Source organism: Pyrgilauda ruficollis, unplaced genomic scaffold (genome assembly GCF_017590135.1).
Source record: "Pyrgilauda ruficollis isolate IOZ18807 unplaced genomic scaffold, ASM1759013v1 scaffold535, whole genome shotgun sequence".
Classification (NCBI taxonomy): domain Eukaryota; kingdom Metazoa; phylum Chordata; class Aves; order Passeriformes; family Passeridae; genus Pyrgilauda; species Pyrgilauda ruficollis.
Genome location: NW_024526989.1, coordinates 8,587 through 21,202, shown reverse-complemented (window position 1 = coordinate 21,202; position 12,616 = coordinate 8,587). Strand labels below are relative to the sequence as shown.

The following is a 12,616-nucleotide window of genomic DNA, read 5'->3' as shown; positions in this document are numbered from 1 at the left end:
CCTCATCCAGGTGGGGCAGAACAGTTGGAAGCAGTTGAAAGGATCAGCATTTTTCTCATTGCCTGTGTCCACTCGGAGAGCTGGCATTTCCAGAGGTGACAGATGGCATTGTTGGGGGCTAGGACCCACAGCATTCCTCCTCATCCAGGTGGGGCAGAACAGTTGGAAGCTGTTGAAAGGATCAGCATTTTGCTCCTTGCCTGTGTCCTCTCAGAGAGCTGGAGCTGGCAGTTCCAGAGGTGACAGATGGCACTGTTGAGGGGTAGACTCACAGCATTCCTCCTCATCCAGGTGGGGCAGAACAGTTGGAAGCTGTTGAAAGGATCAGCATTTTTCTCATTGCCTGTGTCCACTCGGAGAGCTGGAGTAGCATTTCCAAAGGGTGGGGGTTACATCAGGAGTCCTGTGGGGGTGCCACACAGGATGTGGCTCAGAAGGTTCCAGATGTCTGGCTGTTTCTGCAGGCTGCTGGGAGGTTCTGCAGCCCTAACTGTTGGTTTTTGTTTCCCTTTCCCAGTACAGCGCCGTGGACAGCAACCCCCTGTCCCTGTATGTCATGCATCCCTTCTGGAACGCCATCGTGAAGGTGAGTCCCTGTCCCACCCTGAGCAGGACAGCACAGCCCAGGTCAGCTCTGTAACACCATCAGCTGCTTCGTTTGTGGTGCTATTAATGAGTGAGGGGCTGCCTGCAGCCTGCCCCAAATCCTGAATGCCTGCATCCCAGCCCCATGCTTCCTGCTGCCCCGGGATGCTCCGGCTGCTCCTGGCAGTGTTGTCTAACACCCAGACAGTGCAACCATGGCTGGAGCAGTGCCTGCTCCTCAGTCCATGTTTTAATGAGTTCATCTGTTCTTTTGCTGCTTTCCCATAGATCTTCCCTACCTGGCTGGCCCCAAATTTGATAACGTTTTCTGGCTTCCTGCTGCTTGTCTTCAACTTCTTCCTCATGGCATACTTCGACCCTGACTTTTATGCTTCTGGTAAGGCTGCATGTTCCTGGTCAGGTGGGAAATCTGTCACCTCCTCTGCTGGGAATTGGTGAGGCCTCTGGGTCTGGGCCTTCCCAAAGTGACTGGGACAGAGGAGGGGATTGAACTTGCTGGGTTTTGTGACAAGGATTTGTCTGGATGTGACACCTTCCCTCCGGCTGCCAGGGAAAGGTGCTCCTGGCTGGCAGTGGGCAGGACAGGGAGGAGGAGACAGCTGGAATCTTGGGTTGGAATTGCCTCTGCCTGCAGAGCAAACAACCCAGCGCCCTTGTTTGAAAATCTAACAGGAAAATGTTAGGAAGTGCTGCTTCCCTGAAATCAGCAGGTAGAGCCTTGTTTTTCACATCCCAGCTCGTTGCCCTCTTGGCAAAACCACCAGCACATCAAACTAACAAGGCCAAATCCTCTTTCTGAGCTTCACCATTCACAGCTTTCAACTTTCTAACAGTCCCCATGTTCATCTGTCTGTGAATCCAATGGTTCAGTCGTGTTCCTTTGCACCTGGAGGAATCCCAGGGAAAGGATTAATGCAGTGTCATAATTCTCAGGAGCTTCTCCTCCGTGTTTTTCTCTCCCTTAGACCCTGCCAGATCTGGTTTAGGTTGCTCAGGAGAGTTTCTGTAGTTCTAAACTGGACCCATCATCAAAACACAGTCATGTGGCAAAAATCCTGGTTTCTTGGGATTTCCTTTACTGGTAGACAAGTCAAAGCTGTTGAAGCCTTGGGTGGCACCTGTGGCTGTTGGCCAGGGTTTGGGCTGTTAAGGTCCATGAGCCACGAGCACAAAAGCTGTCAGTAGCTCAAGGTCAAAACCCCCAGGACATCAGACATCCAGAATCATGGAATCCCAGAATGGTTTGGGTTGAAGAGACCTTAAAGCCCATCCAGTCCCACCTCCTGCCAGTCCCACACCTTCCACTATCCCAGGGTGCTCCAAGCCCCAGTGTCTCATGTATCCCTGCCCTCTGGCAGTGGGAATTTATTCCCCCTTGTCCTGTCCCTCCAGGCCCTTGTCCCACCCTCTCCAGCTCTCCTGGAGGCTCTTTAGGCCCTGGAAAGGCCTCTAAGAGATCCCTGGAGCCTTCTGTTCTCCAGGCAGGACATCCCAAACTCTCCCAGCCTCTCAAAAATTGGCTTTGGAAGGATGGAGAAGCTCATGGCTTGGGACCCTTTCACATAAATGTTTTACATGTCCTGCTTGGAGAGAGAACTTCTCCTGGTGCTGCTCCAGAATTTTGTGCCTTCTCTCCTCCATGGATGGCTTTGCAGATGTGATGCCCTCCCTCCCTTTGCTGCTGGGAGGGCACCATCCTGCTGCCCTGAGGAAACAGGAGGTGGCATTTCACGGGATCACTGTTCCCCCAGGAGACCTCCCTGTGCCCTCCTACTGCCAAGGATCCATGCCTCTTCCTGCCCTTCTCCAGTGCCCCTTTGGCCTCCCTGATTGCAGCCTATCATGATATCCATTAGGAAGTAAATATTAACAGGGGAGAAAGGTGCTGGACAAGAAGAATGGACTGTTATACTCTGCTTCTACCACAACCAACACAGTGTGGGTATTAACCAGCATGCTGAAAGTCCCAAATTAGTTTTTATTTTGGATTGTAGTGTGAATCTGGATCATGTTCACATTCATTCCATTTTTCTCACGATACAAAATAAAACATTGTCCATCAGAGGAGAAAGGTGTGATCCCAGGAAATTCAACAAAGCCTTGATGCACAAGTGTGGGTATGGGGTGAGGTGCAGCCAGCTCTGCTGGCTCGCTGCCTGAGCCTTGCTGGAGGAGGTGGAGGTGCTGTTAGGGAAGAGCTCGGTTTCCATTGGCAGGATGGGACTGGAGACTGGGCGGGGAATCCTGGCATGTTCCTGCGGGGGCAGGGAGTTGCCACATCAAAGAGGCTCCACTTGATGCTCTGTGAGCGAGTGACTGAGTGTCCTCTGCACACACTTCCACACAGCCTGCAGTGGCACTACAGAACTGGCCCCAGTTCTCAGATCCCATCATTTTGGAGGGCAGGGAGAAAAGGACAAATATATCCTGAAAGGCAAAGTCCTCACCCACCTGGTTTCATGAGCTGTTATGGGGCAGCTCTGCCATCACATCCTGCAAAGCTCACATCCCAGATTCACTGTTTGAGTTCTCGTGGCTGAGCTTTTTGGGCCAAAATAAATCCTCTGGAAGCACATCCTGAACTGTCCTGACTCTGCTCTGTCTGATCCCTGCAGCTCCTGATCACCAGCACGTTCCAAACGGCGTGTGGATCGTGGTGGGGCTCCTCAACTTCATGGCCTACACGTTAGGTAAGAGTTTTCAGGGTCACCCACTCGTGCTGTGGTTGTGTTGTCCTCTCCCTGAACCCACAGGAAGTGTAAGATTCTGTGCTCTTGCCAGGAGCAGTTCCTGGGAGCTGCTTTGCAATGTGGAGACAAGGAAGTTGTCCCAGAGCATCTGATGGAAAAGGAGAATACTGCAAGTGACTTTGAGATGAACTGTGAAACTCTGTCTTGGGTCTGCTCTAAATAATCAGAGAATCCCAGAAGGGTTTGGGTTGGAAAGGACCTGCAAAATCCTCTGGTTCTACCCCTGCTGTGGGCAAGGACACTTTCCGCTATCCCAAATGTGGGAAGTGAATTTTTGAGAGAATTCTTAAAGAACAGAAGGTTCACATAGTATGCATTTGTTTGTAAACAAACAAAACACGCCTATGTAAACATGCCTAATCCGACACCAGGTTGCTCCAACTCCCATCCAGAGAGCTGCCCCCAGCACTGGAGGTGCCCCAGCAGTGCCAGCACTTCCCAATCCAATCCCTGCTCAGCAGCTCGCCCTTCCTACACCTGGTAACGTGGGATATTTGTGGATTTCTTTTATTTTTCTCTTTCCTGCCGGTGGGTAGGACTGAACGTAGCTTAGAGCTGCCTTTCCCTGGAGCAGCCTGGCACATGTGTGGTGCTGCCAGCCCAGGTGCTGCCGGCCAGGTGCTGCCAGACTTGCCCATCTCATTTCTCACCCCTGCTTGTCCTGTGCTTTCTTTCAGACCATTTCAATTGTCTACATAGTGACAGCCTTTGTGGGAGTTGAGGCCTGGTATGCACCTTTCCTGTTTAATTTCTTATATAGAGACCTATTCACTGCAATGATTATTGGTAAGAAACTCCATGTTGAAGCTTGTCTTTTAAACTTCACCTTTTTCCCAAACCCCCTGCTAATGACCTGCTAACACTGCTCTTTTTGCTGCCCCGGGCTGTTGTTGAAGTGACTAATTGAGGGTGTTCTCACAGCCTGGAAACCTTTCCCAGGATTTCAAAACAGGGTTGTCTCCTGCAGAGTTATTTTGGAGACCTTAACTCTGCTCTGCCTGGGTTGACTTCACTCCAGACAAGCTTAGTTTGTCCTCAGTGAGAGCCTGGGGGTAAAACCAGTGTGGTAAACCCAGAGTTTCCAGGGGATAAAGCCCAGTGTGCAGGGGGTGGTGGGACCTGGCTCTCAGTGGAGCCTCCCCAACCTTGGGCTGGTTTGGAGGGGTCAGGACACTTCTGTTTTGTTGCTCTGGGGCTCCCTCTCATCCCAGAGCCCAAACACTGCGTGGGAGGGAGGTTGCAGCCATGGAGGTGGGTGGGAGCTCTGCTGTTTGGGGACCCTGCCCTCCATCCTCCCACCTGAACATTACATCATTATAATGATAATAAAATTGAAATAAAGGCCCAGCCTCGCTCTCCTGTGGTCAGTCAAAATAAGCTACTGCAAAGGGTAGAGCTGAGCTGATGTTCAATGCCATTTGCCTAAATCACAAGTTCTGCTCAGTTTATTTTCTGTGTCCCTTCAGGTGTTCTTTGTAATTGCTTAATTTTGAGTTAATTGGTGTGTTAAATGTACTTGCACTTTTATCAGGTAGATGTTCCCAGCTTTCCTTTGACAGCTGTGTGACTTAACATGAATAATGAATGTGCTTTTTCTATATGAGAAACTGAGCCCAGTTCCCACACGAGGGAGAGGAGCTGGGTTATTAAAGCAGGAATATTTCCAGCTCTGTTCACACACCTTCTGCTGGATAAACAGGGAAGGATTTGTCCTGGAATATCATGGATAGTGTTGGTGGTTCTGATTGAGGTCAGGATTTTTCAGTTATTTGGGTGCTTTGTATCATTTATCCAGTTAAATGACAACTTTTTGGCAATGTGGCCACTGGAAATGTCTGCACACAGCCAGAGAAACAGCAAATTGCCTTTCTTGTGAAAACTCTTATGCCCAGCCATGTCATTTGAGGAGTGTGCACTCGTGTCTCATTAGAGTTGTATTATAATTAAGCTTTGTCACTGTTTAAAGCACAAACCCGAGCTCCTTAATGCAGCCCTTTCAAATGGAAATGTCTTCAGCTTACAGCAGACTTTAACTTTTAATTACAGCTCCTGGGCCACACTCGGGAGCAGCTACTTCCAAATGTGCTCAGCTATTCCTGGGGCACCAGGAGCTATTTTTGGTGCAGGGAATTTAAAGCAGAGCCCAGCCAGAGCCTCCTGTTCGGGGTGCATGGGGTGTCCCCTCTGCCCTGGGGCACTAACGTGGCACTTTTCTCTTCCAGCCTGTGCCCTCACTGTGACCCTGCCCATGAGCCTGTACAACTTCTACAAGTGAGTTTTGTAGAATCCCAGCAGGGTTTGGGTGGGAAGGGGGTGGAAGATTCATCCTGTGCCACCCCTTGCCATGGGCAGGGACAGCTCCCACTGTCCCAGGGTTCTTCAAGCTCCATCCAGCCTGGCCTTGGGCACTGCCAGGGATCCAGGGGCAGCCCCAGCTGTGCCAGGGCCTGCCCACCCTGCCAGGGAACAATTCCCAATTCCCAATCTCCCATCCAGCCCTGCCCTCTGGCAGTGGGAAATCATCCCCCCTTGTCTTATCACTCCAGTCCCCCCTGCAGCTCTCTTGGAGCCCCTTCAGGTACTTACTGCAGGCAGCACCAGGGATTTCTCAGTCATTCCATGTATTTTCCTTTCTTTGCTTGTGTTTCAGGGCCTATAAAAATAACACCTTGAAGCACCACTCTGTGTACGAAATCCTGCTGCCCCTGGTGTCCCCCGTGTTGCTGTTCCTGCTCTGCACCACCTGGATCTTCCTGTCCCCCACTGACATCCTGGAGGTCCAGCCCAGGCTCTTCTATTTCATGGTTGGAACAGCCTTTGCCAACATCTCTGTAAGAGCTTCTGCTTTATGCTTGAGGGACTGGAGAATTGGTTAAATTGAGTTTTCACGTGTGCTGTGAGCAGCAAAGTGAAAGCTGATGGGAAAGGAGTTCCTTTTGGGGATAAAATTAAATGGGAGGACTACATTTTTTGGTCAAAATTTAATTTAGCTGCATAGTGGTAGAATGGGATTGTTAAGATTGGAAAAGCCCTGTGAGACCACAGAGTCCAACTGTCCCCCAGCACTGCCAAGGTCCCCCCTGTTCCAGGTGCCACATCCAGGGGGTTTTTAAATCCCTTCAGGGATAAGACTCCACCACTGCCCTGGGTCTTTTCCAACGTCTAACAACCCTTTCCATGGGGAAATTCCTCCTGGTGTCCACCCTGAGCCTGCCCTGGCCCAGCCTGAGGCCATTTCCCCTTGTCCTGTCCCTGTTCCCTGGGAGCAGAGCCCGACCCCCCCTGGCTGTCCCCTCCTGTCAGGGAGTTGTGCAGAGCCACAAGGTCCCCCCTGAGCCTCCTTTTCTCCAGGCTGAGCTCCCTCAGCCTCTCCTGGAGATCCATCCTCTTCCCTGGACACACTCCAGCCCCTCCAGGTCTCTCCTGGCAGGAGGGGCCCAGAGCTGCCCCCAGCACTGGAGGTGCCCCAGCAGTGCCAGCACAGGGTGGGCAATGTGCCAAATCACACGAGTGACCATCCCCTCTGCTCTGGGGACAAACATCTGTTGCTCCCAGTGCCCACAGCAGGCTCAAGCTCTGTCCCTGTCCCCTCAGTGCCAGCTGATCGTGTGCCAGATGAGCAGCACACGGTGCCAGCCCCTCAACTGGATGCTGCTGCCCATCGCGGCCGTGCTGCTCCTGGTGGTGTCTGGGCTGGCTCCAGGCAGTGAAACGCTCCTGCTGTACCTGCTGACAGCCTTCCTCACCCTGGCACACATCCACTACGGAGTGGTCGTGGTAGGTGACACCTCCTGGGCTGGGCTGTGGCTGGGAGTGCTCGTTGTGAAACTGGGAATGTCACTGGGAATGGTTCTGTGAGCCTGTGGGATTTGGGGTGGATTCCTTGTGAGAGGCTTGGGAAGGTTGCACGGGGTTGAAAGGAACTGCACAGAATGTGGAAGGGGCTGTCCTTCCCCTGGGGTGTGTCAGATGAGTTGGAAACCAAGCACAAAATCCTGGAATAGTTTGGGTTGGGAGGAACCTCAAAGCTCACCCAGTGCCACCCCTGCCATGGCAGGGACACCTCCCACTGTCCCAGGTGCTCCCAGCCCCAGTGTCCAACCTGGCCTTGGGCACTGCCAGGGATCCAGGGGCAGCCCCAGCTGCTCTGGGAATTCCATCCCAGCCCCTCCCCACCCTGCCAGGGAACAATTCCCAATTCCCAATCTCCCATCCAGCCCTGCCCTCTGGCAGTGGGAGCCATTCCCTGTGTCCTGTCCCTCCAGGCCTTGTCCCCAGTCCCTCTGCAGCTCTCCTGGAGCCCCTCCAGGCCCTGCCAGGGGCTCTGAGTCTCCAAGGTGCTGGGAGAGGCAGGCTGGAGTGGGGATTTTGCTGCTGGGGGAAGTGGGAACAGAGCAGCTCCAGGGCCTCCCTTCCTCCTGTCCATCTGTGCACAGATCCAGGGATTGGTTTCCTCCTTGAAAGGAAGGAACCTGCCTGGCTCCCTGAGTTTTGGTTAACAGGAGAAGCCCAGAGTCCCACTGGGAAGCTGCTGAGGAAGGAGGACAAGGGGCCACATGTCCCAGCTGAAGTGGGGACACCCTCCTTGGGAAGCCCCTTCCCCTGGGAGCCCCAGTTCCACCCCAGAGCCTATGGAGTTGTGTCCCAGCTGTAATTACAGCCAAGGAGTAATAGCCAGGTTGCCTTGTCTTTCCAATTAGTGTAATGAGGCTTCTGGGCAAGAAGGATTTGAATTACTAAGAAGCTTAAATAAATTTGGTCTTGGAATCACAGTTGGAGATGGAGCTGAGCTGGTGGTGTAATCCTCCTGCCCATCCCCTCCTGGGTGATTCCTGTTCCTCTCTGCTCCCTCTTTCCCTCCCTCTGCCTTCCCAGGGGCCCATCTGTGCCAGCTTCACTTTGAGCTGAAGAGCCTTTAAAGGCTTTGGGATTGGGGCATAATCCCAAACTGCTCTGAATTCGGGAAGAATTATTAGGATTAAAGCCTCTGCCCTGACTGTGTCAAACTCAGCCTCCTTTTGCAGGAGGTAAATTATCCAGCTCCCACTTTGAATGGATTCGGGAATATTTTATATAGATATCTGAGATGATAAAATGAATTAAAACAGAATAATGAAGGAGGAGGGTAAAATCCTGCAGGCCTGGGCTCAGCATTCCCAACTCCTGCCCCTGTGGAAGGGAAGAACAGAGGGTGAGCCTGCTCCCAGATGTTGTTTGGGAAGTTTGGGAAGGGAGCAAGCTGTTCCCTGTGTAACCAGTGCCTGGGGACAGTGATGGGGCTGGGCAGGACACGGATTGTGGGCAGGGCTGGGGTGGGAAGAGTGGCTGGTGGGAACAGGGAGCAGGTCTGGAGCTCTGCCTGCTCTGCTGCTCATGCCTGGGAGCCGGGATAACCCCCCAGGATCCAGGATAACACCCAGGATCCAGGATAACCCAGTCCCGTGTCTGCCTGTCCCCAGGTGAGCCAGCTGAGCAGGCACTTCAACATCCGGCCCTTCTCCCTACGGAAGCCCACTCCGGACTGACTGGGAGCAGAGGAGGAGAAAATCGGCCTGCGGGCTGCAGAAGGACTGTAAATACCTGCTGCAAATACCTGTAAATACTTCAGCCATCACCACAGATCAAACTATCCTCTCTGGACAGAGCCAAGGACACGCGGGATCCGCTGCAGCCGGGCCGGGGCCGGGCCGGGGCGGCTCCTGCTGCTCTTCCATCCCTGCAAGCTTCGGGTTTTGGGTGGAGCTGGAGGAGGAGGAGCCTTTCAGGTCGCTGTTACTGTACCTTAGACCAGCTGAATGTTCCCAGAGAAGCCTCTGACTCCGGCACTTGCTCAGGGAAAGCTGCTTGGGGATGCAGAGGCTTTACCTGAGCAAAGCACCTTGGCCTGACACCAAAACCAACGCAGCTGATTCCTCCAAGGGCAGGGGGACATCCTGGTGGTGGGGGAGAGTTCCTGGCTGTCCCCAGTGCTGCTGTCTGGACAGCCCTCATGCTGGGCTGGTACTTTGGGAGCAGATGGTGACAGTTCTCCCACATTCTGTCCTGCCTTCCTGCTTTTGGGCAAACACTTGCTAGCACCTTTGTTATCTTTATTTTTTTTTTTTTTTTTGGGGGGGGGGAAAAAAGACAAGACACTCAAAGCTTGTAGTTCAATCCTAAATGGGGGGCTTGGAAAATCAGGGCTCAATTTCCCATAGGAGTGGGAATGTGGCTTCTGCATGTTGTGTGGTACCTGGGACCACATCCTGACATGTTCCTGTGTGTCCATGTGTGTTCCCAGTCTGGGAATGGGGTCTGGGCCATGGAAGATGGCTGAGACTACAGAGCCAAGCTCTCCCCATTCCTACCATCATGGATTTGCTGTCATGGCTTGGCTCCCTGGCTCCTTTCCTGCTGCCTGAGCCCCTTTTCCACAGCCAGGAACAGCCTGGCCCTTCCCAACTGCAATTCCACCACTGGGAAAAGCACCTGAAGGCCCTTGTTGGCCATGTGTGCACCTTCAGGATGCTCCCAGGGGTGGGAACCTTTCAGCTCTCCCTCTCTTTGTCCCCAGCACCCGCGTGTGTCCAGGCATCTCTTTGTTTACTGTCCACTTGTCACAGATGTGTTTGCGTTGATTTTATTTTTTAATTTGTTTTTTTTTAATTGACTTCGAGTGGGGTGGTGAAGACCGAATGCTGATTTTCTTTCCTGTTGGCTTGATTCAATGAAGACCTGTGCTTGAATGAAGAGTGTAGCTTAAACCCAGGCTCTGGAAAGGCTGCATCCGGAAGAGAACAAGCACGGCCGATCGCGCAGGTGGAACTACCATGGGAACAAATTCCTTCAGACACTGATTGTTGTGCAACGTGGGGCATCTGACCAAGCTTGGTCAGAGCAATTTCCTTCTGCAGGGGAAGCCTTTTCCTGCTCTGGGAAGCCTTCAACGTGTAACTGCTATTTTCTTTTGGAAATTGGAATCACTGTCATGCCAAGACTGGAAGCCCGGAGGTTGAGCTCGTGAGTTCACGGGTTGCTTGGGCAGCCCCTGGTCAGCCCTTGGTCAGTCTTGGTCACTCCTGGTCAGCCTCTGGTCACGGTACAGCCTGTGAGGAGCAAACTGGGCCCTTCCCAGGGCTGCCATCCCTCGTGGGAAGCTCTGGATCTCACGTGTCCCTACGGCTGTGGCGGGGCTGGGAGAGGGGGCCGATGGGTTTTGGAGTTTATTTAATAAAGTAGCTTCCTCCAATCCATTTTACTGATGTTGTACAGCAAAAAAAAAAAACCCAAAAAACAAGAAACAAACAACCCTCCATGGACAAATGACAAATGACTCAGGGCTGCACCTGAGTTTTTGACTCCTGCTATTTAATGAAATAGAATTATGGAGATAAAATAAATTTAAGTCCTGCTCGCACAAGAATCAGAGGGAATCTTCAGCTGGGACACAGCTTCCTGTGGAACTTGTTCAGATAGCAGAGCTGGGCTGGCAACGCTGAAAAATGTGTATGTTGGATGATTTTCTGTCTTAGTTTTGTGTTTGCCCAAGCAGGGAAGAACTGAGCTGTTCCCTCAGGCTTCCAGCTGAACTCTGGGCTCCCAAACCTGGAACTTGCCTTGTCCTGTCTCTTCCCGTGAGCATCACTGGCCCCTGAGGACTGGGATGCTGCTGAGGCTGGGAGGAGTTGTCTGAGCTTAATCTTGGTGTGTAGGAAGAACATCCCTCTCCAAAACTGGAACTGCTTCCTCTGCACAGGCTTTATCTCGGGGGAGTTCTGGCTCTTTGGTGCCTTAATTTACTGCACCTTGAAAGTAGAAAAAATCTCCTTAAATCAGCACTGGGGTTTGGGCTGGCTTGTACCTGGTGTGGACAGGGATGGAGCAGAGCCCAGGCAACTGCTGGGGAGGGGGCTTCTCCTTTGGCTCTTAGAAATCCAGTGATTTCTGCTGCTGGATTCTGAGAGGGGAATAGAAACAAAGAGACCAAACCCGGTGTGGCAGCTGAGAACCAACCCTTCTATTGGCCACCATGGGTTTAGGTGTTAAGAATTCAAGTGTTCCTGGGTAACAGGGGGATGTTATCCCTGGGTAACAGCCCCTGAGGGGGATGTTCCGTGCTGGTGGTCACTGGCTGGGCTCTGCCCTTCCCATGGGGTGTGCTCCTGGGCATGGAGAGGGCAGGTCCTGGCTCCTCAGCTCCTCCTGCCTGGTGCCCCACAGCTGATCTGTGTTGTCTCTTCTTCCAGGGATAGGTTGCTCCAAGCCTGGGACCATTCCAAGGGATCCAGGAGCAGCCCCAGCTGCTCTGGGCACCCTGTGCCAGGGTCTGCCCACCCTGCCAGGGAACAATTCCCAATTCCCAATATCCCATCCAGCCCTGCCTTCTGGCAGTGGGAAGCCATTCCCTGGGTCCTGTCCCTCCAGGCTCTGTCCAGCTCTCCTGGAGCCTCTGGTTGGTCATGGTGGGGTTTGGCAGCTGCCTCTCCTTGTACCCCCCTGCCCCAAGGCTTTGCCAGAGCCAGGAGCAGCGTACTGGAAGTGGGAGCTCCAGAGGCTCTGGGAACATCTTTAAGCTCCTTAAACAGAGCTGGCCTGGTGTCACCTCCTGGCCTGTCAAGGATCTGCAGCTGAGAGTCAGAGCTGGTTTGATCTGGGCTCCAGTGAGGGCCCTGAACTCTTCCCTGAGAACATCCATGCCTGCTTCTGACAGAGCTGGAAAGTCCCTAGGGAAGAGATGCTTTTGGGAAACCTGCCTTGGCTCCTCCTGGTTTTGCCCACCTCTACCTCTGAGCTGTGTCAGAGCAGTGGCTGAGGTGACACAGAGGCTGCTCTTGGTGGGACAAGGACAGGACAAGGGGAAATGGCCTCAGGCTGTGCCAGGGGAGGCTCTGGTTGGATATTGGGAACAATTCCTTCATGGAAAGGGCTGTCCACCCCTGGCACAGTGTGCAGGGCAGGAGTGGAGTCCCCATCCTTGGAAGGATTTAAAAGCCATGAGGATGTGGCACCTGGGGACATGGAACAGCACTTTGGCCTTGGCTGTGCTGGGAATGGCTGGGCTGGGTGGGCTCAGAGGGCTTTTCCAACCCCAGTGATTCCATGGTGACAGTGGGAATGGGAGTGGGACCACCTCCTTGTTGGTGGAAAAGATCCTCTGGCCCATCCAGGTGTGGTCAGGCCTGGCTGGAGAAGCCCCAGGCTGGTCTCCAAGGAAGTGGCTGGGCCATCCCTGCCCCAGGAGCAGAAGTTCTTGGGGGAACTCCCTGCTCACCCTCCAAGGT

At 53.1% G+C, this 12,616-nt stretch overlaps 1 protein-coding gene across 1 annotated transcript; it reads left to right on the top strand.

The window, feature by feature from the left end:
- The first annotated feature begins 441 nt into the window (after positions 1-441).
- On the top strand, positions 442-10,588 carry SELENOI (selenoprotein I). Its single transcript, XM_041480799.1, has 9 exons — positions 442-586; positions 874-982; positions 3,222-3,296; positions 3,360-3,364; positions 4,034-4,142; positions 5,579-5,627; positions 6,007-6,187; positions 6,951-7,133; positions 8,816-10,588. The coding sequence occupies exons 1-9, from the start codon at positions 557-559 to the stop codon at positions 8,930-8,932; spliced, it is 858 nt and encodes a 285-aa protein (XP_041336733.1). The 5' UTR covers positions 442-556; the 3' UTR covers positions 8,933-10,588.
- The last annotated feature ends 2,028 nt before the right edge of the window (positions 10,589-12,616 follow it).